At 38.7% G+C, this 27,689-nt stretch overlaps 1 protein-coding gene and 1 long non-coding RNA gene across 4 annotated transcripts in view; one reads left to right on the top strand and one right to left on the bottom strand.

The window, feature by feature from the left end:
• The window catches only part of LOC144578026 (uncharacterized), a 145,622-nt gene that overhangs the window by 44,789 nt on the left and 73,144 nt on the right, over positions 1-27,689 (bottom strand). The window contains exon 3 of the long non-coding RNA XR_013522987.1: positions 23,219-23,321. This is a non-coding gene — a long non-coding RNA (uncharacterized LOC144578026). The remainder of the gene's footprint in view (positions 1-23,218; positions 23,322-27,689) is intronic.
• On the top strand, positions 75-27,118 carry CASP4 (caspase 4). Of its 3 annotated transcripts, XM_017977508.5 has the most exons (10): positions 75-150; positions 2,984-3,560; positions 14,246-14,500; positions 17,768-17,877; positions 18,996-19,169; positions 20,580-20,814; positions 21,658-21,801; positions 23,233-23,342; positions 25,177-25,280; positions 27,014-27,118. In XM_017977508.5, the coding sequence occupies exons 3-9, from the start codon at positions 14,275-14,277 to the stop codon at positions 25,273-25,275; spliced, it is 1,098 nt and encodes a 365-aa protein (XP_017832997.2). In that variant the 5' UTR covers positions 75-150; positions 2,984-3,560; positions 14,246-14,274; the 3' UTR covers positions 25,276-25,280; positions 27,014-27,118. The 3 variants fall into 3 exon arrangements, with proteins under 3 accessions (XP_017832997.2, XP_002754441.2, XP_009004943.2); XM_002754395.7 differs by lacking the exon at positions 2,984-3,560; XM_009006695.5 differs by lacking the exon at positions 2,984-3,560 and having other exon boundaries at positions 25,177-25,304.

Genomic DNA, 27,689 nt, shown 5'->3' with positions numbered 1-27,689 from the left:
TTAGTCTGGGAAGTTCTGGGCAGCAGTTTCACAATCTGTGATTACATGTTTCCGCCCTTTGTAAGAGGAAATACACAGTTTACTTTCAGTTTTGAGTGTGAGCCTCTTTTCCACGAAGCAGGAAAGGACAGAGGCTGTTACCCATGGCAGGTGAGTTCTTTTCTAACTAGAGCTTGTGAGTAGGATTTTAGAAAGCACTTGACTTATTGCTGTGTTATAAACACAAGAAAGGAAGCTGATAACATGCATACTGAACTCTTTTGCTTACCGGTTGTGTGTAGTGTGAATTACGGGACCTGGTGTTAGAGACACTGAAAGAGATAATATGTTTTCAGATGTCTTTTAGACAGAAAGAAGTTAATTCCTTTCTTTTAGCTTCTGTTAATCAAAAGGAGGGTAAAGAAAGCCAGAGGAAGTTATTTGTGTGAGACAATTCTAGAAGGTTCAAAATGCACTCTGAAATCTTTTCTGCTTTCTCTTGATTCCAAATTAATTGCCCACATCACAAACCTTTCTCCCGTAATTAGATCTGAGAGTCTCTGAATTCTGACCCTTTTTGCCATCTCTTACTGTGAAGTACATTCATGGTCTGTTTAAAGTTGCTGCTTTTTTCCCTTTCTCTCTAGTCCGTGTAGTGACTACTCGGATGCAGTATTTCATGGGTTACTATCACAGTTGTTTTGTTTTGCTGTTGTTGTTGTTGTTGAATTGGTCTCCCTCTCGCTAGGACTTAACCCTCCAATCCTTTCTGCACACGACTTTCAGGTCATGTGTCTTATAAACAGAAGCTGGAAAAGCCTAAGGGATAGAGTTATGAGTTACTTAGGCAGCTAGTATTCCAGCAGGTCATATCACATCTTTGGTTTCACTCTCCTTATAGGAAAAAAAAAAGAAATTGGACTGGATCAGTGAATTCTAAACCTTATAACATACCACAGTAATCTGTAGTCATATTTAAAAAGTCAATGACTACCAATGACTAAAAAAGTCAATGACTGCCCTATTTCTCAACCTGAATAGCTCAATCTTAAACACCTTGCAGGCACTTATTACCTTCTGAAGCTCTGCAGATAATTCTTATGAAACTGACCTGGCATAGGTTTGTCTGTAGATCAGTTAGTTAACTCTCTCTGCTTACCTGCTAGTGATCTATTAATGTAATTCACTTTGCTCAGGGACATACAGTGGCTTTCTATTGCCTTTAAAAAATATATACGAATATTCAGACAAGTTTTTCTACCTTTCGAAACATGTGTATCTATTTTTTCTGTTAATCCCTATTAAGCATGATTTCAGCTTCATTAAAAAAATTACTATATTTACTTCACGCATATTTGCTTGTTGTTCAGTTTCTTTACTCCTTTGATTCTTGCTATAGAACAATTCTCTCCTGGATTTATGACTCACCTCACAACATTTAGCTTAAGCTCCTGGAATCAAGGGACCTTAGATAATAGATAATATTATATAATAGATTAGATAATAGAAATATTAGATAATAGGAGAAATTGAAAGTCACTAGTCAAAAACAAGTCAGGGTTTGATAATTATAAACATCCAATAGAGTCAGATATTGTTACCATAAACTCTTGAGGAATTGTGTCCTATAATGCATTTGAGCACTGAGTCACTTTGCCTGGAACAAAAACTGTGGTCCTGATGAGTTTTTTCCTGCAACTGATTCCTTCCATTTTTATTATCACTTCAGCTTTCATTCAGTGATTATTATAATAACAAAAACACTATAATAATGGTTTCTTTAAAAAATACCATATAATAGCTATTTTGCGCACTCTCTCTGATTTAATGTTTAAAACCAGTCAATACGGTTGTGCTATTGTTACCATATCAGGGTGGAAGGGAATTCTTAGAAAATGCCTTCAAATATGCTGTAGGTCAAAAGTCTGTTGAGAGGAGTGATGCCAGGTTGGCATGACTCTCAGACTCCACCATTACTCTTTCTGCAGACATCTTTAAATATTTGCCCTGTCTCTCATCACTCCCACTTCAGTCCTTGCTTCACACTTCCATTCCTTCTAAAGCCCAGCACTCCCAGTTTTCTGGTAACATCAGACACCCTCAAGCCTTTGTGCTTCTTCACACACTGCTCTCTGCCAGGAGACCAACCCCCAGTTGTCCAAGGGACAAATTCCTACTGGTAACATCAGACACCCTCAAGCCTTTGTGCTTCTTCCCACACTGCTCTCTGCCAGGAGACCAACCCCCAGTTGTCCAAGGGACAAATTCCTACTGGTAACATCAGACACCCTCAAGCCTTTGTGCTTCTTCCCACACTGCTCTCTGCCAGGAGACCAACCCCCAGTTGTCCAAGGGACAAATTCCTACTGGTCCTTCAGGTCTCAGTGCCAAGCTCTTTCTTGTCAAGACAGCTATCTTCCATCTGAGACACACTTCGCTTATGCTTTTCTTGAGCATATGCTCATTATTTACATCCTTGTAATATATTTTATCTTACTTATTTGCTTATGTCTTTCTACTTGACTCTAAGCTCTAATTTGTAGGAACATGTTTCCAGAATGGTACCCCCAATACTAGCAGAGTAAGTTTCAAGAATTGATGCTCATTAAATATTCCCGAATGGATAGGAGAACGAACGTGTCTTCCTTCTGTTTGAAACTTCCAATGTGCACTTATTGGCTGCTATATGAAATGAAACTTACCTGGTTTGCTATTAAGAATTTGTAACCACTCAACGGGTTCACCTTGCCCACTGCTTAGACAGAGCTGATTTATCAAGACAGGGGAATTACAATGGTGAAAGAGTATTCACACAGAACGGGCTGTGCGGGAGACTGGAATTTTATTATTACTTAAATCAGTCTTCTAGAGCATTCAGAAATCAGAATATTTAAAGATAATTTGGCAGGTAGGGAATTGGGAAGTAGGCAGCGTTAATTAGTCAACTGGGAGATGGGATCATAGGATGTCAAAGTGAGGTTTGATTGCCGTCTTCTCTTCCTAGGTTTGATGTCAGAACTTGCTGGGACAGATTACTGGTCGAAGCGGTGTCAACTGATTCCACTGAATATAGTGTCTGCAAAATACCTTAAATACTGACTTTAGGTTTTACAATAGTGATTTATTCCCAGAAACAAGTTGGGGTCATTCAGACTCTAGGAGTCAGAAGCTACATGACCCCTAAATTGTAATTTTTAATCTTGTGGCTGAATTTTTTAGTCTTGCAAAGGCAGGCTGAACCCCAGGCAAGAAGGGGGTCTTTTTGGAAAAGGACTGTTACCAATTTTGTTTCAGACTCAAATCATGAACTGCATTCCTTCTCAAAGTTAGTTTGGCCTATGCTAGGAATCAACAAGGACAGCTTAAGGGTCAGAAGCAAGACAGAGTTGGTTAGGTCTGATTTCTTAGGCTGTCATAATTTCCTCAGTTATAATATTGCAAAGGTGGTTTCAGCCCCTCCCTTGGGGTTTTATAACAGCTTTATCTTAAGGTGTAGGTTATGAAGATGGAAAAAGGCCGTTAATCATTCTGGCTTCTACCTGCTGACAGGGGACATAGTGGAAATTGAAGTGAACCCCAAGGTGAGAAGAGTGGAACTGCTTTGCAACTGTCTGAGCATACTCATGCAGGCCTGGCTAAGCTTCCAGTGCTTGCATGACAAAACATTAGTACTCTCCTTTGTTGTATTACTACCGTATTTATGTGAAGAGCCTCCCGTCAAGTAAATAAGAGTCCTAGGATGAGGAGTAAAATTCTCAATTTTAAAAACAAAGATGGAAAAGCCTAGTTTGGGAACTGCTAATCCACAAAGAATTTAGGATTTATTCCAAACTGTAGAAAAACACTCAAGGACAGCTAACAACAGGTAGATTATAGGTTTTCTTTTGAGGCTTAACTTTTGTCTCTCCAGACCCCATTTGTATTAAAAACAAGTTATGAGAGAACTAATTTCTTTACAAAAATAATCTTTAGTCTTCCTGTACTTGGCCTGATTATTTGCATAAAGTGCAGCAAGAATAACTATTTTTCATTTAGGCTGCTTTGTGTTTAAATTGGCCTTGATGGAACTCTGTTTCATGAGGAATCTCAGATAAGACTTTTTAAGTGCCACGCCCTGTCATGTGTTTGTACCCTGAAATAATTATGAATTGGGTAAATTCCTCTCCTCTCAAGATTCCAAGATAACTTGGAGATCCTGAACCTGTTAGAAAGTGACATAGTGACATTCTTTACTTACTATGGATCAAGAACCTTGTACAAGGACTCTGTGTAGGCAAGGTATGAGGCCAGATTCCCCACAGGGCTTTTATTGGCTTTATAATTCAACTTTGATTCTTTAAAGGAAGCATGTTATTCCAGTCAAAGCCTTGGTAAAATAACCAGTTTCTCCAATTGTGTCCTGTTACAAAAGAAAACAGATTCTTATTGCACTTATGCAATTAACTGTAGTGCCATAAATTGAGAATACTTACAAATAGTTTCCAAATTCTGATAAATCAGGTAGAGAGAAACAAATATGCTTCAAAATTTTTTCACGGGAGTTTATTTTACTTACTTGTTAAAAGTAGCAAATAGCTCTAAAAAAATAAGTTATCTTGACTCTGAAAACAAAAGGATTAGCAATTTCTAACCCATCAGCTCTCCATGAGAGTCCTAGAAGTTTTGTTTCTTCCTCTATTCCAATAGCACAATTTTTAAAGTTATCTGAGACCTGCAGTCAGAGTCCTATATCTGATTATAAACTGCCTTTTGAAAAGGACCAAAGCAAGGCAAAATGTGTGTGGATGACAAAAGTCTATAGACATGTTAAAGCTACAACTGACTAGGAATTTTTCTTATTTCAATGGCATTAAACAATTTTACATAACAATTATAATTACTAACAATGTACACAGAATTATATCAGAATTATAGAAGTCTATACAAATACAAAGACAGAAAACATTCAGCACTTGTAAGATTTCTATTTGCCAGCTTTTTAATTGGATTACTGGCTTCAGGGTGGAGCCGTTGGAGGAACAGGGCCAGGAAAGCATGCAATTTTTTTCCTAGCTAAATAAGCAGGCATAGCTGAAGGCAAAGACAGATCTCCAAACTTAAGGGTGCAATTTTGTACTAGATCCTGGATCCCCAAAGGAGGGAAATACTACTGGAATAGACAATGCAGTCCCTCCACCCTGCATTTTATTGTAAGGCAACCTAAAGCCAATCAGCCCATCCTCAATCAGTCTCATCTCTCAGTAAGGGATAGGGATGTTTCCATATTTTCCAGGTGGCCTAGAGCGTGCTTCTCTGATCCAAGTGTGCAAAGAGCCAAATATCCCTCCAATAATACTATTAGCCATCCCTTAAAGTATATTTCCTACCTAGTTATTACATGACAAAGCTCTCTCACAATGCAAACTAATTTCTGATATCCCCAAAACTCAAACTGTCAGCAACAACACAATGCAAAACAGAACCTGGCCTTTGATTTTGAGAGGGATTTATCTACTTTTAATTCCTAGGGTTTCATGAAAAAAAACAGAGGGATTTTGTTTTTTGTTGTTCGTCATCCCCCAAATGCAATCTGTGGTGCCTCCTCTATTTTTTCTGTGTTTTTGCAGGGAATCCCAGCCTACCAGAATTTTTCTTAGGGCCTCTCAAGTGTGCATTAAGAGTGGCAAGACAAAAAATGGAGAAAAACAATTCAGTTGACTGAGAAGAAAAAAACCTTTTACAGAAAAGCAAGACCCAAGAAGAGAAAAACATAAAGGCCTTTTCAATGTATCCATAGCTTGTTTATTCACTTTTAATTAAGCTGACTTTTAACCACAGTGATCTTTAAAAAATCCTTTTAAATTTCTTATTACCCAGCTTTAGCCCTATGACCAATATTTCTGGCTTTGGTGAGCAGTTTCTTTTTACAAGATTTAGAATTTCCCCAAGTTGGTTCAGAGAAAGGAAAATTCAAGAGAGGAAATCAGAAGCTAACCATGGGGGTGTGGGGAAACCTCAACAAATACCAAAGTTACGCAAATAGCAAACCAGAAAGAAGTCATTTCAGAAGCCAAGAATAGAGCTCACGCTGCTATTGTCGAAAGGCAAAGTCTTAGCTACTTAGTTGCTGCATTGAGCAGTTTCTATTGCTATTCCCAGGAGCCTAAAGAAGCCAATTTTAGGCTGGGTGTGGTGGCTCAAGCCTCCTCCTTTGGGAGGCTGAGGCGGGTGGATCACGAGGTCAAGAGATGGAGACCATCCCGGTCAACATGGTGAAACCCCGTCTCTACTAAAAATACAAAAAATTAACTGGGCATGGTGGCGCGTGCCTGTAATCCCAGCTACTCAGGAGGCTGAGGCAGGAGAATTGCCTGAACCCAGGAGGTGGAGGTTGCGGTGAGCCGAGATCGCGCCATTGCACTCCAGCCTGGGTGACAAGAGCGAAACTCCGTCTCAAAAAAAAAAAAAAGAAGCCAATTTTAACTTTGCCACGGCTTTTACCTGCTCAAGAAAAACTTTTAGGGCTAGATGATATAAACCAAAAGAAAGTATCCCCATATGGTCACAAGATTAAGTTCTTAAGGAGACAAAACAAGCCAGAGAAATTTCATACAGTATTGGTTTCAGGGACATGTAGCAAAGTTTATAATTAGCCAGCCGGCTGAGCTGGCTTGAAAAGGAGTCTTATAGGGGTCCTAACATGATATTCTATCCTGTGATATTCTATCCTCTTTCCATTACAGAACACAGAAAGGCAAATACTTAGCACAAAATACACCAGATTTGCTACAGGCTAAGACTAGTCTTGTGAATTCTCTTTTCTAGTAATCAAACCTTTGCAGAGAAAAAAATAGTGATGTTTACTGTCTACAAAGATGGAGAAAGAGACCAGAAACTTGGTTGGTAAGAATTTCTTACCCTTTTTGCTGGCATACCAGGTTTCTGAATTCCCTTTCCCTGCAACTTCGAGAAGAACAGAATGGCTTCTGATGACCCTGCTTACTTCCCCATAGCTGTGGGATTCAAGCCATTTTACAAGAGAAAATTACTCTTTTTCTGTGTTATGGAACCATGTGCAAGATTCTTAAAATGCAAGATACTTCCCAACCAGCTATGAGAGGAACCCAATTAACATTCTCCATCCCAGCAGAATACACACAACAAAACAGCCATTCGTCACCTTGTTGAGCACCCAGTATCAACCTGCAAAGCTCAAAGTTTTTCCTGTTCATCCCTGTTGTCTTTGATTCACTGCAGGTGGGGAGGGACTACCTCAGAATGGTAATTCACAATGGGGTCTCTGGGTAAGTCGAGGAGCAGATGGTCACCATGAGATAGGCCTGTTAAGCTCTCTCCAGGGCTCACTGAATGTACCCAGACAAATAAGAGTCCCCTGAGTTAGGCCTGCTGGACTTCCTTTGGTAATTCCTTCTAATATCCCCTTCACATATACAAACACATGCAAAGATGAGACAGACAGAAGGTGTTCCAAATCAGATGATCCCAAACCAACAACTCCAAGAGTATTCCTTCCAAACTATCCTCCTATTCTCTGTCTGAGAAATCTCGAAATATTCCTGACTGAGGAGAATTGTCCTGAACCAAGACTCTTCTACTAATTGGAGCCAACTGAGACCCCCAAGGAGCTGAACAGACACCCCTTGGTGTTTCCCAGCCTACTTATCACTATCCACTGTTAGATTCTATGCTCTGTGAGGACAGGGGCCATGAACTACATTGACTTGACTACTGATTCCATAAATAATTAATAAATATCCCCCAGATGCCAAAAACAATGCAGGTGTAGTTCATGGCCCCTGTCCTCACAGAGCATAAAATCTAATAGTGGATAGTGATAAGTAGGTTGGGAATCACAAAATAATGGGAAAAATTTTAGAAGACTGGATACGGTGGCTCACTCCTGTAATCCAATCCCAGCACTTTGGGAGGCTGAGACACGTGATCACCTGAGGTCAGGAGTTCGAGATCAGCCTGGCCAACATGGTGAAACCCCATGTCTACTAAAAATACAAAAACTAGCCAGGTGTGGTTGTGTGTACCTGCAGTCCTAGCTACTCGGAAGGCTGAAGCAGGAGAACTGCTTGAACCCAGGAGGGGGTGGTTGCAATGAGCCAAGATAGCACCACTGCACTCTGGCCTGGGTAACAGAGTGAGACTCTGTCTCACAAAAATAAACATAGGCATAAATAAATGGAAAAAGAATATGCTATGCTAAGGAGATACAAGGTGCCCTAAGCATATATCTCTGACACTTTCCTCTGGAAGAATCGGAGAGGATTCCATGAAGAAAGTGTCATCTAATCTGAGACTTGAAGGATAGACAGACAGCAGTAGGAAAACGAGAAGGAATCAGAAGGTGGGGGCTGGAAATACAGAGATATCTAAATAGAAGCTTTTCAGAAATCAAGTGAAGGGCAGAATGTTTTGAATGTAATAAGCAAGGTGGAACCAGAAGATGAGTGACTGAGAAGGCCTAGGATAGAATAGGCTGAGAGGTTTCATGGTCAAATCTAGATATTAGAACACTCTCCATAGTGAAGAATAGAATAGAAGGGATGAAGAACAGGTTGATAAAGTTCTTATGAATTTTTCTTTTTAAAAAAAAATATTTATTATACTTTAAGTTCTGGGGTACATGGGCAGATCATGCAGGTTTGTTACATAGGTATACACGTGCCATGGTGGTTTGCTGCATCCATCACTCCAATAGGTATTTCTCCTAATGCTATCCCTCCCCTATACCTCTACCCCCTGCTATCCCTCCCCAACTCCCCCCCACCTCCAGAGAGGCCCCCATGTGCAATGTTCCCCTCCTTGTGACCATGTGTTCTCATTGTTCAACACCACTTATGAGTGAGAACATGCAGTGTTTGTTTTTCTTGTGCCAGTTTACTGAGAATGATGGTTTCCAGCTTCATCCATGTCCCTGCAAAGGACATGAACTCATCCTTTTTTAAGGCTGCATAGTATTCCATGGTGTATATGTACTACATTTTCTTTATCCAGTCTATCTTTGATGGGCATTTGGGTTGGTTCCAAATCTTTGCTGTCTTGAACAGTGCCACAATAAACATACACATGCATGTGTCTTTATAATAGAAAAATGTATAAGGCCATACTCAAATGAATTTATTTCTTAAGAAAGAAAGGACGTTGGCCTGAATAGAAGTAAAGAACAATTAGAATTGAGAGAAGTAGTCAGATTCAGAAAATGTTTAGGAAATAAAATCAATGCAATGTGAATTAAGAAGGGAAATAAGCTATAGGGAAGGCCAAAGAGGTTTAATAACACCAAGTTTTGCTGCCTTTTTGTACTGGGGTGTAGGTATTATTTCCTAGTATATGGAAAAGAGAACACAGGATGGAAATTTAAAAATGGGCAGTTCATCTTTATAACTTGAGTTGAATGAGTTTGTAAGATAGAGATGTCTCATTGTCTACTGGATGTGTGGGTTTCAATACTGACATCCATATCTGGGCCGAATCCATAAATTTGAGAGTGGTTTATTATTTTAAGCTTAAAGTTGATGCCATGAGAATGTGTATATTACACCTCAAGCCACACTTCTGTTTAATTAATTTGACAAATAAAAATTACATATATTTTCTGTGCAGAACCTTCTGCTTTTGTGAGTTTAACTTTTTTAGATTCTATATATCACTGAGATAATATAACATTTTGTGCTTTGGTACCTGGCCTGGCTAATTTCACTTAATACAATGTTCTTTGTCTTCATCAGTGCTGTCAGAAATGATAGAATTTACTTCCCTTGAAGAGCTGAATAGTGTTGCATTGTGTATGTAAACCACATTTTCTTCATCTATTCATCCATTTACAGATACTTAGGTTGATTTTATATCTTGGCTATTGTGAAAAATTCCGCAAAGGAAACAGAAGTTCAGATGTCTCTTTGAGACACTGAGTTTCCTTTTTTTTGCTATGTGCTTAATAGTGGGATTGCTTGATGATATCTTTAGCTCTATTTCTAACTTTCAGATGTGTCTCCATATAGATTTCCATAAAGACCACGCTAATTTATATACATATGTATGTATATATGTTTTATTTTATTTTATTTTATTTCATTATTTTGAGACAGATTCTCATTCTATTGCCCAGGTTAGAGGGCAGTTGTGGAATCTCCGCTCACTGTAACTTCTGCCTCCAGGGTTCAAGCGGTTCTCCTCCCGAGTAGCTAAGATTATAGGACCCTGCCACTACACCTGGATGATTTTTATATTTTTACTAGAGGTGGGAATTCACCATGTTGTCCAGCCTGGTCGAGAACTCCTGACCTCAGGTGTTCCACCCGACTTGGCCTCACAAAGTCCTGTGAATACAGGCATGAGCCACTGCTCAGGGCCTAATTTACATTTTTACCAAGAGTGTACAAGAGTTTCTTTTTTTCTACATCCTTTCCACCATTTTCTGTCTTTTGTCTTTTTGGTAATAGCCATTCCAACAAATGAGAAGTGATATCTCATTGTGGGTTCAATTTCCTTCATGACTAGAGAGGTTGATCATTTTTCACATACATATTCTCCGTATGTCTGCTTTTGAGGAAAAATGTTTCTTTTGGTCATGTGTTTATTTTTAAATGTTTGTTTTTTTCTGTTGAATTGTTTGTATCCTTTATATTTTGCATGTTAATTCCTTATCAGATGTATGGTTTGCAAATATTTTCTCCCATACTGTTGATTATCTCTTTAATCCTTTGATTAATTTTTGTCTATGTAAAAGCTTTTCAGTTTGATATAATTTCATTTGAGTATTTTAGCTTTTGTTTCCTGTCCTTTTGTGCTATATCCAAAAATCACTGTCTAGACCAATGTCATAAAGTTGTTCCCCTCTGTTTTCTTCTAGTAGTTTCAGTTTTGGTTCTTACATTTACATGTTTAACCCATTTTGAGTTTATTTTTGTATATGTTGAGAAATTTTATTCTTCTGCATATGACTATCCAGTTTTCCCAATAACATTTATTGAAGAGTTTGTTCTTTCCCCATTGTGTTCATGAAACCTTTACTGAAAAGTCAAATGAATGTAAATAATTGGGTTTATTTCTGGGTTTTCTGTCCTGTCCATTTGCTCTCTGTGTCTATTTTTATACTACTATTGTGCTATTTTGATGATCATAGTTTTGTAGTCTATTTTGAAGTCAGGTAGTGTGATGCCTTCAGCTTTTACATCTTTACTCAGAATTGCTTTGTCTATGCAGGTTTTTATTTTTGTGATTCCATATAAATTTTAGAACTTGTTTCTATTTTTGTAAAAGCTGCCATTAGAATTTTGATAGGAATTGGATTGTATCTTTAGATTTCTTTAGGTATTAGGGATGGACATTTTAATAATAGTAATTTTTCCAGTCCATCAACTGAAAATGTATTTCTACTTATTTTTGTCTTCTTTAATTTCTTCTATCAATATTTTATAGTTTTGGGATTTGTTGTTATTGTTATTTTTTATTTATTTATTTTTTGAGACGGAGTTTCGCTCTTGTTACCCAGGCTGGAGTGCAATGGCGCGATCTCGGCTCACCGCAACCTCCGCCCCCTGGGTTCAGGCAATTCTCCTGCCTCAGCCTCCTGAGTAGCGGGGACTACAGGCACGTGCCACCATGCCCAGCTAATTTTTTATATTTTTAGTAGAGACAGGGTTTCACCATGTTGACCAGGATGGTCTCAATCTCTTGACCTTGTGATCCACCCGCCTCGGCCTCCCAAAGTGCTGGGATTACAGGCTTGAGCCACCGCGCCCGGCCTGTTATTGTTATTTTTGAGACAGGATCTGGTTCTGTAGCCAAGACTAGTGTCACAATTATACTCACTATAATCCCAAATTCCTGGGCTTAGGGAATCCTCCCACCTCAGACTTCCAAGAAGCAAGGACTATAGATACGTGCTACCGTGCCCAGCCAATTCTGTTAATTTTTTTGTAGGGACAGAGTCTCACTGTGTTGATCGGGTTGGAGTTTTATAGTTTTACATGTATATGTTTTTTACCTACTTAGTTAAATTCATTTTTAAGTATTTTTGTGGCAATTTTAAATGGAAATTTATTTATTTTTTAAAGATGGTTTATTGTTATACAGAAACACTACAGATTTTTATAAGTTGATTTTTTTATCCTGCAATTTTCTTGAATTTGTTTATTTGCTCTAAAAGATGTTTGGTGGATCCTTTAGGGTTTTCTGTATATAAGACCATTTAATATTTAGACAGGCACAATTAAACTTCTTCCTTTCCAATTTTGATGCCTTTTATTCCTTTATGTTGTTGAATTGTTCTGGCCAGGAATACATTGAATAGAAGTGGTGAACATGAGTATCTTTGCCTTCTTCTTGATCTTAGAGAAAGGGTTTTCTACTTTTTACCATTGAGTATGATGTTAGCTGTGTGTTTGTCATATGTGGCATTTATTGTTATGAACTCTTCAATTTTGTCGTTCATATTTTTTCACATGTCATTTATTCAGTCAACACTATATTAGTTTACTGAGCACACAAATAAATAAAACAGAAGCCCAGCACTCGGGCAGATGGGATATCACAGCAACTAATCTGCGTACTATTTGCAAATCACACTCTGTTCCAGCATCTGTACATGGCATTGCAAGACCAGTATTTTTGCTACCCCTTCTAAGAAGCCTTCGTGATCTTACCTGTTAGAATGTGCTAATCTTTTCTGAGCCCCGTGAGCATCTTGCCTGCATTCCTTGAGAAGCTCTTCACCAATTCTCAAGCAAAGTAGTTTGATGAATTAAAAACGGGCACTCTGGATTCTGAACCCCTACATTTCAATTCTTGTTCACAGTTACTATATACTCTGTGTTCTTTCACATTATTTGAGTCAATTATGTATTACCTTTTCTTTTCCAATTAGGAGAGGTTAATATATGCTTTAGATGGACTTTTTATGAAATTTTAGTAATGCACTTGGCATGATTGGGGCTCTATGAATACTATTTCAATTGAAACGACGTCATGTTAACTATATAGAATATGGTGAAAAAAACAAGATTTGAATCCTAATTCATGTGATATGAAGCAAGTTATTATTTAAATGGTAAATATAACATGGGGAATGTAATAACTATACCACTGGCTTATTGTGAGAGTCCAGTGTATTAACGTTTGTAACATCCTTGGCACAGCGATTTGTAAATGATAATGATCGTTATAATGGTTCATATTTCTTTATATGCATTCATTTTTTGATTTTTAATGAGTACATGGGAGATGTTATCTTTCAGTAAGTTAACTTGCATTAGGTATCCATTTTCCTGGTTTGTAATAGCTGCCTAACTAACATCTATTAAAACATTAATTCAAGATAACCCAGATAATGAGGTTGGTGCTCCGGTGCCAAAGCTCTTGTGTAATGTTCTGACATATTTTCTTTAGACGCCATTTTGTGTCAACAGTATCCTTACAAGGACTGTATAACTGTCTTCGTAGCACTGATTGAGAATTGATAAGATATTCAACATCTCTGTGTAAAATCTGCCCAAATCATATCGGTTGCATTGAAATAAAGGATGCCTTATTTTGATACCTATATTTCCTTACAAATATTCAAATTATGCTAAGAAGTAATACATTAACGTGGTGTCAGATTAAATGTATCTACCACACTGGATGATTAGTCATCAGATTACTTTCAATTTTGAGTTTTCATTGAGTTCAAGATTCAAAAGAATTATAAATAAGGATGCACTCATCTGCTTATTCTTTAATTTATGTATTTGGCAAGAATATTAAGTACTTTTAAGCATTTTGAATACAAAGATGTGGGATAGGGAGGCAAATTCAAAAATATAGTTCTTTCACCAAGAAAACTAAGTACAGAAAAAAATAAAAATCATATAGTCTAGGAGGAAGAATTTAAGACAGGAGCATTGACTTTCCTGGGAATGTATGTTTTAGGCAGGTCGTTATCACTACAGGCTGCGAACCAGTGAGAGAGAAACACGAATACAGTGGATGGCCAGACAGTTGGCATTGGGTCCAATGCCACAGAAAGAAGATGAGAAGCTAAAAAAAAAAATTGTTTTAAAAAGGAGAGAGAGAGAGAAAAGAAAAGAAAAATGAAATAAAGTACTAAGTGGTAGGAATTTGATGGGTGACAGAACTCTACAGATACAAGAAGACAGATGGTGAAATGGAACGTACTTTCAGGAGTATTTCACATGATAGAACTATGTATAAAGTGAGGGCAAAACTCTTTAAGCTGTACCCAGAGTTAAAGGAGTTTTTCTATTTCTAACAGAAGGCAACCAAAGGAAAAAAACACTTAAGATGTGGGAATCCTGGGGCAAAGGTGTCCTCACTGGCGCTTTGGATGACTTGGTGGAACAAGACGTGCTGAACTGGAAGGAGGAGGACAAGAAGAAGTATTACGATGCCAAAACTAAAGACAAGGTTCGGGTCGTGGCGGACTCTATGAAAAAGAACCAACGTATGGCAGGGAAGATGCTTCTCAACACCTTTTTCAACATAGACCAGATATCCCCCAAGAAGAAAGGTAAGATTGGGTCTTTACAATGAATGCCTGTTTTTCCGGAATCTGTTTAATTCCAAGGCCTAAGCAGTATCTTCTGTTATTCCCTTCCTTTCCCTTTCTAAATTATCATTTTTACTAAACCTGTCATTGTCCTTTTAGGATCACTTCATCTTTTATGAAGTGGAATCAAGTTTCCAGTCAGCTAAAAAGCTGAGTCCTTGTGTGTAGACTGTTGCAAAAATCGTTAAAAAGGAGACCTTGTAGTAAGGGATACATAAATCTAAACCTAGATTCTGTCACCAGTGACCTATGCAACTTCCTGCAAGCTGCTTAACTTCCCTAGCTTCCTGGTTATCAGTCTTACCACCTGTGAAATGGGGACAATTCCAGTACTTTCTCATAAGGTTGTCTAAGCCTAGACACATTATAACAGCAGGTGCCACATGCCAACAGCTCCCAGGATATTAGCTCTTATCTGGAACTCTCTCCTCTGAGGTCCAGACTCATTTAGCTCTAGTGGAGTATTCAGCATGTCTACTTCAGTGTTCCACTGGCATCACAAAACAAATACAGCTAAAACTATATACGTTGTTCTCCACAACAAAACTGTTCCGTTTTTATTCCCTTTTCATCTCAGTAAGCAAAAAGGATGTCTACCAAGATTCTCCCAACGGAATGCAACTGGTTGCTTCACCAATTAATAACAGTAATTAGTAGTTTTCATGGGACATACTGGATGCCTAGATGATGTAGGATGAATACATAAAGTATATGAATGCAATAAATAGTATTTTTCATAATTCTTATGTGGATGCTACGAATTAGACTTTTCCAGTTCTTACTCATTTCTGTGAGTTACAAAATATGATCAGGAGAATCTATATAAAATGTCTAAAATTTTAAGACTTGTTTTAGGAACTTTTGACTCTGATTGAATTATGTGTATTATTAGAGCTTAAATATTCTCAAATTGAAGTTCACTAGTGACAGACTCAATTTTCCCCAGAATTAAGCTGAAGTCTTCAGCCATGAAGTATTACAGAGTACCAATAATGATAAACAGTAATAAACAAAAGGCAACGTAAATTGTTGAGACCTAACTAAATCAAAGGAGCTTTTCAATCAGCACTCATCTGTGAAGAAGAGGTATTCCCATCAAAACAGAGGACATGTAGTATAACAGTTGTCCAAGATTACAAGACAGGTTGCATTCTCATTAATATTTAAACTGGTCCTTTTGAAGGTGTTTTGTTGTCTTCCTCAAACCTGGGATGGCATGAAAACAATCTCCATTTTTCAAAAATTAGTGATAGTGCAACTAATGGGAATAGGATTGAAGTAACAGGAGCTTCACAATGATTTTAGCAACCCCAGATATCACAATGAGCATTCGGTTCTAGAACGAAATAATCCATCTGATTAGCATAGGCTGTGGCAGGAAGGAGGCAGCTGAAACCGCTTACAGGAGGAGTCCAGGGGCTCCCTGGGCTCTGCCTGCACTTGGAGTCTGCAGAGTGATCTCAGGAAACTTTGGATACACGACCAGTATACCTAGGGCGTGCCCAGCCCTCTGCGGGCAGCAGTCTGCACTATAATATGTACTATCTTATCATGAAATGATTTGCTTTAATGCTAATTTTACTACTGGATATGGTACAATTCTACCTAATTTCTAATTTTCCCTGAAAATCCGGATCCACGCATAGACACACAATGATCATTAGGAGCTAAGTCAGGATGCTCGCCAAGCCTGTAAGTGAACTGAGGACAGAAGATTGGATTAGAAAACGTGCCCTCTCATCAGGGAACATCCAAGGTTCCAGTATGTCTTCACCTTGGTAGAATTTTCTGAAATGGGATGGAAGCTCATATATCACTATGCCATCTATGAAAAGAGATGCCCAGAAGGTTTGATGCACACTGTTACAACTTGTTGCAGATCCAGAACTCAGGCTTTTATCATACATTTTAGCTAGGCATTTATTTTAAAGTATTATTTAAAAACAAATAATTGAAGTAGAAATAAAATTATAAAATATTACAAACAAAAATTTTTACATAGGATAGTAGTATTTTTTTCTTATTTAATCAGAGAATGTCTTGGTTGGCTCACGTAATTAAACAGAAATAATATAACTGCTCCTTTTTCTCATGAAGAGACACTTCATTATATCAGACCTTGGTAAACTTCATTTCTAAGATGTCTTTTAAAATTCCTCTTTCTTTTTCCTTCAAGGGAGGGTTCTGAAATTTCCCAGTCTCGTGCACAGTCTCAGTCAGAAGGGGTCAACCATTGTCAGATAACGTTAGATTTCTCCAGGGGATTGATCAGATTGAGTCCGAACCAAACTTATCCACAAGAGACATGTTATTATTTCCTCACATTATAAAACACAGGTTGAAAAGTTTAGTGCTCATTGTTCAGCATTTTGGAGGCAAGGCATCCAGAGTTACGTCAGAATGTCTAACAGAATAATTGTCTCTGACCTTGGACACAGCATCACGGTTACCAGACGGCACTTCTCCATTAAATAGCTGGCTCTACCATTTCAACAGGGATGACTGAAGTTCATTTCTTCTAGAATCATTAAAAATTAACAGTAAAGTTGCTTAAAAAATAATGCCTTGAAAGTACAAGACTCAACAATCTGTGGTTTAGTGTATGTATGTATCTGTATGCGAAGTGGGGGTCGGGAGGGGATGATGACTCCGAAATGAGACGTTGCCCCATCCTATATGGTGGCAATACGTAGCTACTCAGCACTTGGCTTGTGGCTGAAAACACATGTTAAAATCATACTTTTTATATGTGACACTAAATAAATGTTATTTGAGTTACTTTTTCCATGTGACAGTAGAAACTGAATATTGGCCATGGAACACACATTAGATTTGTGGTAGATAGCACTCTGACAACTATTCACTCAGCATACTCTTGTACAGCCACAATAGAAAGTCCACATGGATAAGGGAGTATCCCAGAATAAAACCTTTGGAGAAATCAAGTCCTTTTGACTACATAAGGAAAGGCTAAATTTAACCCAAGCATCATCCAAATGTTTTCCCCAAAATGATCAGGATCTATGATCGCGTGTTTGGGTGGATTTGCTTTTCTCTCTTTCCAGTAACAGCACATCTTCTGATACAGAATACTAGGTACGAGATACAACTACAACCCCTACGTATGGGAGATCTTCTTCCCAGGACGTCTTCTCTCTCAGTCTTCTTAGGTGATAAATTGGGTTGCAGGGGCAGAAATCACAGTTTTTATTATGTGATATCCTGCAGGTAATTCGAATATGGCGGTTGGACCACCTGAGACAGGAGAATCTACAGATGCCCTCAAGCTTTGCCCTCATGAAGAATTCCTGAGACTATGTACAGAAAAAGCTGAAGAGGTGCCGTGCTATCCGCAAAAAGCAGAAAAAAAGAAGAGAAATCACTGCTTTTCTTCAGTGCACCGTTTCTTACAGCACTAAATCAATGGTGGTGGGGGGTTTAATGGCAGTAAACATTTTCATAAACGCTTTGAGTAAGGAAAATATTATGTGACTTCACAATGATACCAATCCTCTCTCAACCGATGATGTAGATCAGTTTATCATGGGTTAGAAGAAAATTGGATTTTTATTGCTCCTGAATTCATTCGTTCAATTATCTGGATTTTACGACAATTGCAGCCTTAGCCATGGAGTAAAAATATTTCTAAGATAACATAGCTGAGTAGCAATTGTTCGCACTTTAGTTGAAAAGTATAGACATAAAGGATACTTGGGAAATATAATTAAAGCTTGAAAAACATAGGGGCCGGGCGCGGTGGCTCAAGCCTGTAATCCCAGCACTTTGGGAGGCCGAGGCGGGTGAATCACGAGGTCAAGAGATCGAGACCATCCTAGTCAACATGGTGAAACCCCGTCTCTACTAAAAATATTAAAAAAAATTAGCTGGGCATGGTGGCGTGTGCCTGTAATCCCAGCTACTCGGGAGGCAGGAGAATTGCCTGAACCCAGGAGGTGGAGGTTGCAGTGAGCCGAGATTGTCCCATTGCACTCCAGCCTGGGTCACAAGAGCGAAACTCCGTGTCAAAAAAAAAAAGAAAAAAAAAAAAAGAAAAACATTATAAGTTGATGTGTTAAAAATAGTACCAAATAGCTATGTTTCCAAAGGCAAAGACTTTCGCTGTTTTCATTTTTCACTGGAGCCAATGACAACATTTCTTATGTTTTATGAAATTTGACCTGAACTTTGAATGCCAAGAAAAATTTGAGTAGGTAAAGATGAAAAGGGAGAAGAAAGGGTAGGAATTATCTAGTTTCCTCAAGATTCTTGAGTAACCATTTCAGATATGTCCTGGTTCTTTCTCCAGGTTCTTGAGAGAGAGAAAGTCAGTGTCTTTTGATACAAGTTAGGGAAGAGAACAGTTGCATGAAGACTTAAAAAAGCAACATTAATAGGTACAAGGGGGTTGAAAAGAGACTAGAGTAAATTAAATCCACTGCATCTCCATCTCCTGCAGATCTATCCAATAAAGGAGAGAAAGGACCGCACACGCCTGGCTCTCATTATATGCAATACAGAGTTTGACCATCTGCCTCCGAGGCACGGAGCGGACTTTGACATCACAGGGATGAGGGAGCTGCTTGAGGGTCTGGACTACAGTGTGGTTGTAGAAGAGAAACTGACAGCCAGGGTAAGAGCCCCTCAGCCACCCCAAACTCATACATGTTCAACACACATCCTTCTAATAACTACTTGGCTTTAAGGAGCTCAACAAGATTTAACCGCTTCTGGGTGTGTGTGTACGTGTGTGTGTGTGTCTGTGTGTGTGCACAGGCAAAATCAGAGTACTGGATTGGTAAAGCTATGTCTCTTTTGTGCTCCAAGTATCCTCAACTCCGGAAACTAGACTAAACATGATTGGCAATTCTTATTGAATTCCAAAATCATGTGACGGGAATATCCCTAAAATTATAGAGTAATAAATTTTAAATAGGAGGACACTTGTAAAACAAATATTGAGTCCTAAACTCGGTGCCAAGAGCTACTCCTAACATTGGGAATAGGTCTGTAAATGAGATAGGAAGTTCTCTGCTGCCATTCATCTAGGTTACAAAAGAAAGAGATGGTGAAATTGTAAGAAAAAGACAACTTCAGGCACCAGGTGTGCATGTGTGTGTCTACCTAACAGTGACAAAAAAGCCAAAAGTAAGCAAAAAGAAAAGAAAAAGGAAACATGAGACAGAATTACGGGGTGGGAGCAATGTTTTTGGGTTGGTCAGAGACGGCTCCGGAAAGACAGGAATGCAGTGCTTTCAAAGTGGGAGAAGCTGCCTGTGAAAGGGCTGAACTGAAAAATCAACCTGGCACAGGAGAAGCACAAAGAGAAAACCAGTGTGACTAGAGTTTGAAGGAAAAGGGACATAGTACGAGGGTGGAATATGGTCAGGCCAGAAGTTTGATTCCATTCTAAGCAAAGTGGGATGAGTTTTACAAAGGAAGTGGTGTGACGCATTTATAACACATGTCTCTTGGTAGGTAAGTAGAGAAAAGACTGAGATGGAAAAGAAAAAGAAAAAGTAACATGAGTAACATATAAAAATATACAATATGGCCGAGAGCGGTGGCTCAAGCCTGTAATCCCACCACTTTGGGAGGTCGAGGCGGGTGGATCACGAGGTCACGAAATCAAGACCATCCTGGTCAACATGGTGAAACCCCGTCTCTACTAAAAATACAAAAAATTAGCTGGGCATGGTGGCGAGTGCCTGTAATCCCAGATACTCGGGAGGCTGAGGCAGGAGAATTGCCTGAACCCAGGAGGTGGAGGTTGTGGTGAGCCAAGAATTGTGCCATTGCACTCCAGCCTGGGTAACGAGAGCAAAACTCTGTCTCAAATATATATATACACACACACAATATATTAAGAAGACAGTATGGCAGCAGGAAGAGAAAGCAGGAACCCACAGCCCCACTGAGAAGGTAAAATTGAGGTCGTGATTGAGTAAGCACTGTGTGAAGCACCGTGACCAGGATATGTAAAATATGTTTCTTGTTTCACTCATGGTCAATCTAGGAAGTCCCATTCATTGCTCTTTTCCAGGGCATGGAGTCCGCGCTGAGGGCGTTTGCTGCCCGACCCGAGCACAAGTCCTCAGACAGCACTTTCCTGGTGCTCATGTCTCACGGCATCCTGGAGGGAATCTGTGGAACGGCGCATGATGACAAAAACCCAGATGTGCTGCTTTATGACACCATCTTCCAGATCTTCAACAACCGCAACTGCCTCGGTCTAAGGGACAAACCCAAGGTCATCATTGTCCAGGCCTGCAGGGGTAGTGAGTGCTCAGACTGAACACCTAACAGTTATGAAGGTGTATGCAGAGGATGGTGATGTTTGCCTTATATTTAGGGCCAAGTCTTAGACCCCATCCAGTGCAAATGAAGTACATTAAATTCTGAAGAAACTCTTCCTAAGGGGCTGGTGTAATAAGAAATTGTCTCATCCTGATTAGCAGGAAAATTTCTGTACAATTTTATCCACAGTAAGTGGTGAAGGGTATCATCAGAATCCCTAAATCAAAGTTAAACAGAAATACTCAAACTTGGGGATGGAATCATTTTCACGGCAGCTTGATTTGTAAATATTTCACAGACACTTTGACATTGTGTGGTTTAAGAAGAATTGCATTTGAAACTGGGCCATTATGTAAAACAGCATCCCTTTTCAATATAATTTTTAAGGGGAAAATTATTGAAGAGATCAGGGGACTTTAGAATATTGCAGTTCAACTTTGCTCCAGACTTTTGATTGCCTCATGGCTGGCTGAGGATGGTGGCTCATGCCTATAATCCCAGCACTTTGGGAGACCAAGACAGGAGGTTAATTGATGCCAGGAATTTGAGACCAATTGCCTCATAGCTCTTGGAAGCTATTTTTCAAAAGAAAACAAATTTTTTTCTCTAAAAAATGGTAAAGAAAAGATGATTTCACTGTCAGTAGGCACACTGTTGAATGACACTGGAGAGAAAGTAAGGTGGTGTGTGTGTGGGTTTGTATGTGTGTGGGTCTGTACGTATGGAACTAGTTAGCATGAACATTCAAAAAGAACAGGGTGGGCAATTGTGATAGCCATATTGTGGGAGTCACAGCAGTCTACAGAAAGTTAATGTCTCCACAGCAAACCAGGGGGATCTGCTGGTCCCAGATGCTCCAGCATCCTTGGCAGTGGCTTCTTCACAGTCACTTAAGAACCTAGAGGAAGATGCTATTCACAAGACCCATGTGGAGAAGGACTTCATTGCTTTCTGCTCTTCAACCCCACGTATGTATCTTTCAGTGGCAGGAAGGGATTTGTGGGCTTGAGGTCACCTTTGAATGATTCTACAAAATCAAGAATCCCTATGAAACAATAATCTGATAGAATGTTGTATGCTCTCCACATACTTTACATGATCCTATGTGTGCTGTGAGAACAGATGCCTACCCTCCAAAACACACAGCTTTGAAAGTTGTACTTTTACTATAAGCATTACATTTTACAGTCAAAGGTATATCAAATATCAAAACAACACAATACAAGGAACGCCATCACCACTCATCATTTAAACATGATGAATTCTGTTTTTTTATTAAACCCATTTAACATTTTGAACAGTGTTTTATGGATTCCAGGAATGGCTTCCCTTTCTCAAATGATCAACTTCGAGTCTTCTTCTCCGTATTTCCCATCTTATTCTACAAAGAGCAGTGCCATTGCATGCCCCACTAGGAATGTGGATATCTTTTAAAACAAGTAGAAAATGATAGGGTGGGGCTGACTCCGTCTAATCTCAGGGAACACTGGTTAGTATTTCACTTCTAGGTAATTATCGTAAGTAGCATACATTTAACTGTTTTTAATTTGTCTATTTCTAGATCTTATTTTTTAAAAGCACTTTATTGAGGTATGACTGACATACATAATGGTACATATTTAATGTATACAAGTTAATGAGTTTGGAGATAAGTGTTCACTCCTGAAATCATCACAACTATGCCATAAACATATCTCTCTCTCCAAAAGATTCTTACACTTCTCTGTTTATTATTATCATCATTCTGTGAGTGTGTGTGAAAAGAATATTTAGCATAAAATCTACTTTTTTAGCAAATTTCAAGTACATGATACAGTATTGCTTACTGTTGGCACCATCCTGTAGAGTGGATTTTTATCACTTTGTTCATCTTCTATAACTGAAACATTGCATGTGTTTACTTTAGTATATGGTGAATGACAGTGTGGCATTATCTGCAAACAGCTTTGGAGCCTGGTGGCAGTTTTTTGTGGCTCACTCACTGTGTGAACACGGGGAAGTTATTTTGTCTTTCTGACCTTCTATTCCTCTGTAAAGTGGGATAATTCCAGCTATTTCTCAAGCCCTTATAAAAGTCAAGAGAATGGACATGGGGTTTGTAGCAGACAGTCAGTCCCAAGAGGCCACCTTTGAAGGACTCTACAGAATCAAACATCCCAAGAGTCAAAATACAATCACTACACAATCTCTCGTAATGCTTACAAACTGCACCTTTTGGTCACCTTTTGCCAGGATTTCTGTTTGCTTTTTGTGGAAAGTGGATAAATGTCCGGTTGTAAGTGCTTCCTACATATCTGCAAAGATAACTCCCAAGCTATGCTTTTCTTTTTAAAAACATTCCCAAGACAAAAATATAAACAAAAACACAGCCCAAGGTACACCAACCTGTATCATCACAGATAACGTGTCCTGGAGAGACAGCACAGTGGGCTCCATCTTCATCACACAACTGGTCGCCTGCTTCCGGAAATATTCTTGGTGCTGCCACCTAGAGGAAGTATTTCGGAAGGTAAGCATCTCTTTCTTTTCTAGTTACTCATTTATTTATTCAGGAAGAATTTGTCATGATTCACCTTTCACTTCACAGTGACAATCTTTGTCAGGCAAGTGAAAGAGTGATACCGAGTATCTGTCATTCAGCTATTTAAAATATGGTTATGGGAAAGAGATTTCCAATATGTCCCAGAAGGAGATCAAAGTAAAACAAAATAATATCAACCATAAGCCTTATGTTATGGACTATAAGTTCTTAAGTTTTCAAGAATGAAAAATATTTTGAAAAATTTTTATCACTTAATTTATTAAATTAATAAAATCTGGGTGCTCTGCTAAATCATGGAGTTCTTCCTGGTGACAGAGGGGTAAATGAGGCCTACATGACTTAAGCCTACCTCACATTTTCATGGGAGATATGGATACTGAAAATGTGGGTTAACAAGCAAATATGTGCCTACGGATTATTATGGGATCCATAAAGGCGTGCAAGAAGGAACAAAAAGGAAGCCACTCTTTCAATAAAAATGTGCAGAAGAAAAAGTTTGCTACTCTTTGCACTACCTGGGACATTCCTTATTCCCACTACTTTCTACGTTATTTTTCTCCATAACTCATACCTCCACCCACCAAGCATATAGCAATAGTTTATTTATGTGTCTGGTTTTTTATTTGATTTTACTCACTAACATGCAAACTTCAAGATGGCAGGGATTTACTCAGCAACTCAACAAACCTGGCATGTAGCATATATACAATTAATAATTACTGAATCAATAGATATATAAGTAAATAGATAAATGCTCCCTCTTGTTTAAAGAGAGAATGGGGTTGTTGTTAACATATAATAGTATAGTTATTTATAAAGTAAAAATGGTAGAAATCAGTAAAACTCCTGTGGGAAAATAAAGATACACTGCCGTTTAAAAAGGAAAGACATCCAGGACCAGCACAGTCATTCATTCCTATAATCCCAGCACTTCGAGAGTTGCAGGAGGGTGGAGTGACTTGAATCCAGGAATTTGAGACCAGCCTGGGCAACATGGAGAAACTCCATCGCTACAAAAAATACAAAAATTAGCAGGACATGTTGACAGGTGCCTGTAATCCCACCTACTTGAAAGTTGAAGTGGGAGGATTGCTTGAGCCCAGAAAGCCCAAGACGGCACCACTGAACTCTAGCCTGGCAATAGAGTAAGATGCTGTGTTAAAAAAAGTAATAAAAGAAGAAGGAGAAGGAGAAGAAGAAGAAAAGAAGAAGAAGAAGGAGGAGGAGGAGGAGGAGGAGGAGGAGGAGGAGGAGGAGGAGGAGGTGGGAATACAGCAAAAATTGGAAAAAGGAACTAAAAATTCTGGATTTAGGATAAGTAGACTCTTATCAATTAGTCCATGCAAAAGACTACAAGTTCAGCTTGGTGGTAGAGATATGAAAGTTGTTCAGTGTTCAAGTCTTTAAGATACTGGGATTTACTTTTCCTTTAACTGAGGAATCAAACTTGGTGGGATTTGGGAGTACAGAATCCTTCCTTATCTAATTTTCATGAACCATTTCCAAGGGATAACCTGATTGTCTTATCTGTAGGTTAGAAATGGAATATAGATGAAATGAAGGTTGAAAGGCCTTAGATTAGACATGAGGTGTTTATTTTGATGTTAAGAGTACGGTCTGAGATGGAATGTCACTTCTAAGAGGTGGGGTACAATGTTGAGGAGTTAGAATGCCAATGGGCTTGGTTCCATGAAATCCGAAAGCTCTCCTCATTCCAGGCATTTTCTGGTTCATGGCGCAAGATGCTTTCTGAGACTTCAAAAGAGTGGTATCTCATTTACAGCCTATTTTCTGTTTTCAGGTGCAGCAATCATTTGAAACTCCAAGGGATAAAGCCCAAATGCCCACCATAGAACGATTATCCATGACAAGATATTTCTACCTCTTTCCTGGCAATTGAAAATTGTTAAGTATTGCGAGTTGGTGGTGGTATGTGAAATGAATGAGAGCATGATATTGGTATTAGGTCCAGTGACCATGATGGCTGAATACTTGAATGGTCAAACTGGTGTTTTTGTGGACATAGTCTGGTGATTATCTGCTATTTTTTCCAACTTACATTTATATCCAACTTATATTTATATCCAAATGCACATAGCATTTGGATTCCCCCAACTCTAGAAATAATCAGGCAATTAGTCAATCAAGGAGGTAAGGAAAATCATGACTGATCGTGATAATGAAAAACGAAGGGTAGTAATTATTAAAATAGAAACATTCTAATGCTTCCATTACTATTTATATTCATTTATCTCTCATACTATACTTTTCTCTTCCTTTCTTACACACACACACACACACACACAAGTAACCAAACATTGCATCGAACCCTGAACAAAACAGAGTAAAGAAAGGAGCTAACTTTGGAGAAAGCAGCACTTTGATCCTCCGAGTGAGAATATCACAGCAAACACCACACTACTGACATTCAGCTACCATTACCAGATAGTACAAAATACAACCTGTACGGGAGAATTTGTGTTGATTCAGTCTCTGGTTCTCAGACTGTTCTCACAATGCAGATCACCAGTCGCTCAGAGTCTGCTTTCAAATCCTCAATCACACTCCAGAAGATCCTTCAAGCTCCCATGTAACTTTTTTTATTACTTTGATCAAAATGTTATAGATTGGGTACATTAAGTCGGGAGCAAATGATTACTTTCTTTACTCTTAATAGCTTTATTTAACACTACATTATACGCCTGTTATCAATCTCCCTCTCAGATACACACTTAAAGTTATATTTTATAGTAAAATGTATAAAGTTGATCTCAATACTTCCAATACTCAACACATAGTTTTTTTACTCTTGGTTTCTGACAATCCGGTCAAACAATTGCATCATTTTAGCAGACAGCTTCCAGTGCCTAAACCATCCAGTGGACATACAGTTAGACATTGAATTGTTTGTTGAATAATACTTGCCAACACTAACCATGCACCAGGTTCTGTTCTAGATTCTTGGAATATGCCAATTAACAAAGTAAACAGATTTCTTACCTCAGAAAGCTTATATTCTAGTGAGTTGAAACACACCGAATACATAAACAGGTAAATATATCACAGGCCAGAGAGCAAAAAAAGGCAAAAGGAAAAATAAAGGCAGACAAAAGCAAACACAGAATGATGGATGCTGTACTCATAGATATATTTTACTCGGGAAGGCCTTCCTTGAAATAATGAAATCGGAATAAAGAATGGACAGAGTTGGGAAGTGAACCATGTGGATCTTATGCAGGAAAAGTGTCCTAGCACAGAATACAGCAAGTGCAAATGCCCTGGGGGTAGAAATGCACTAAATATGTTTAAAGAACTGCAATAAGTGTGACCAAAAGAGAAGGTGAGTGGGGAAAATGGCAGAGACATATTAGGAGAAGCAGTGAGAAGCCAGATCTCATGGTTCTTGTCTATCACAGGGTAAATCTTTCTAGTGCTTTAGAAAAGAGAAGTAATATGCTTTAAATTAGGTTTTACAAAGATCACATGTTGGTGAACAGGCTAAGAGGTCATAGATGGAAGTCAAGGGAAGTGGCTAGAGCACATAGAAGAGGCTGGAAAAAGTATCATGATGAGGGATGAGAGGAAGGCAGCAAGGGGTAACCATCTTGACCTTCTTCTGTTCTTTCTCTCCCCTGCAGGAAGCCACAAGTGACCCAGCCCTCCTTTCTCAACTTCAAGGAGCACCTCTGTTAGTACGGCTTGCATATTTAACATTTTATGTTTCAATAAAAGTGAAGACAAAATGAACTGTATCTTTTTCTAACAGAGAATATAATTTCGATGAAAGTGGTGGGTGAATGGAAATGAAGTGGAGGAAGCTAACTGGATTTTCGAGCTATGTGGCTCATGTAATACCTAAACTTGGCTGATGAAGAAACTGACTGTGACTTATCCCCCAATGACAGGATGAAAGAGGGTGGTGCCTAAAACTGTAGTGAGATACTGCCTCATACCTATTTAAATGACTCCCAAAACAAACAACAAACCCAGAAAATAACACGTGTTTTCAGGGATGCAGAATAATCGGAACTCTGTGATCTGTTGCTGAGAATTTCAAATGGTACAGGCACCTTGGAAGACAGTATGGTAGTGCCTCATACAATTAGAAGTAGAGTTACCATATGCTCCAGAAATTCCACCTATAGGTAGACCCTACAGTAATTGAACGCAGCGTCTCAAAGATGTATTTATATACCTACATTCATAGCAGCATTGTTCATAATAGCTAAAATGTGGGGCTATCCAACAACTGATAAATAGATAAGCTAAATGTGGTATATACACATAATGGAATTATATTCAGCCTTAAAAAGG

This window comes from Callithrix jacchus, chromosome 10 (genome assembly GCF_049354715.1).
Source record: "Callithrix jacchus isolate 240 chromosome 10, calJac240_pri, whole genome shotgun sequence".
In the NCBI taxonomy this organism is placed as follows: Eukaryota; Metazoa; Chordata; class Mammalia; order Primates; family Cebidae; genus Callithrix; species Callithrix jacchus.
The sequence above is the reverse complement of the archived record's forward strand: the minus strand, read 5'-3'. Positions and strand labels throughout refer to the sequence as shown.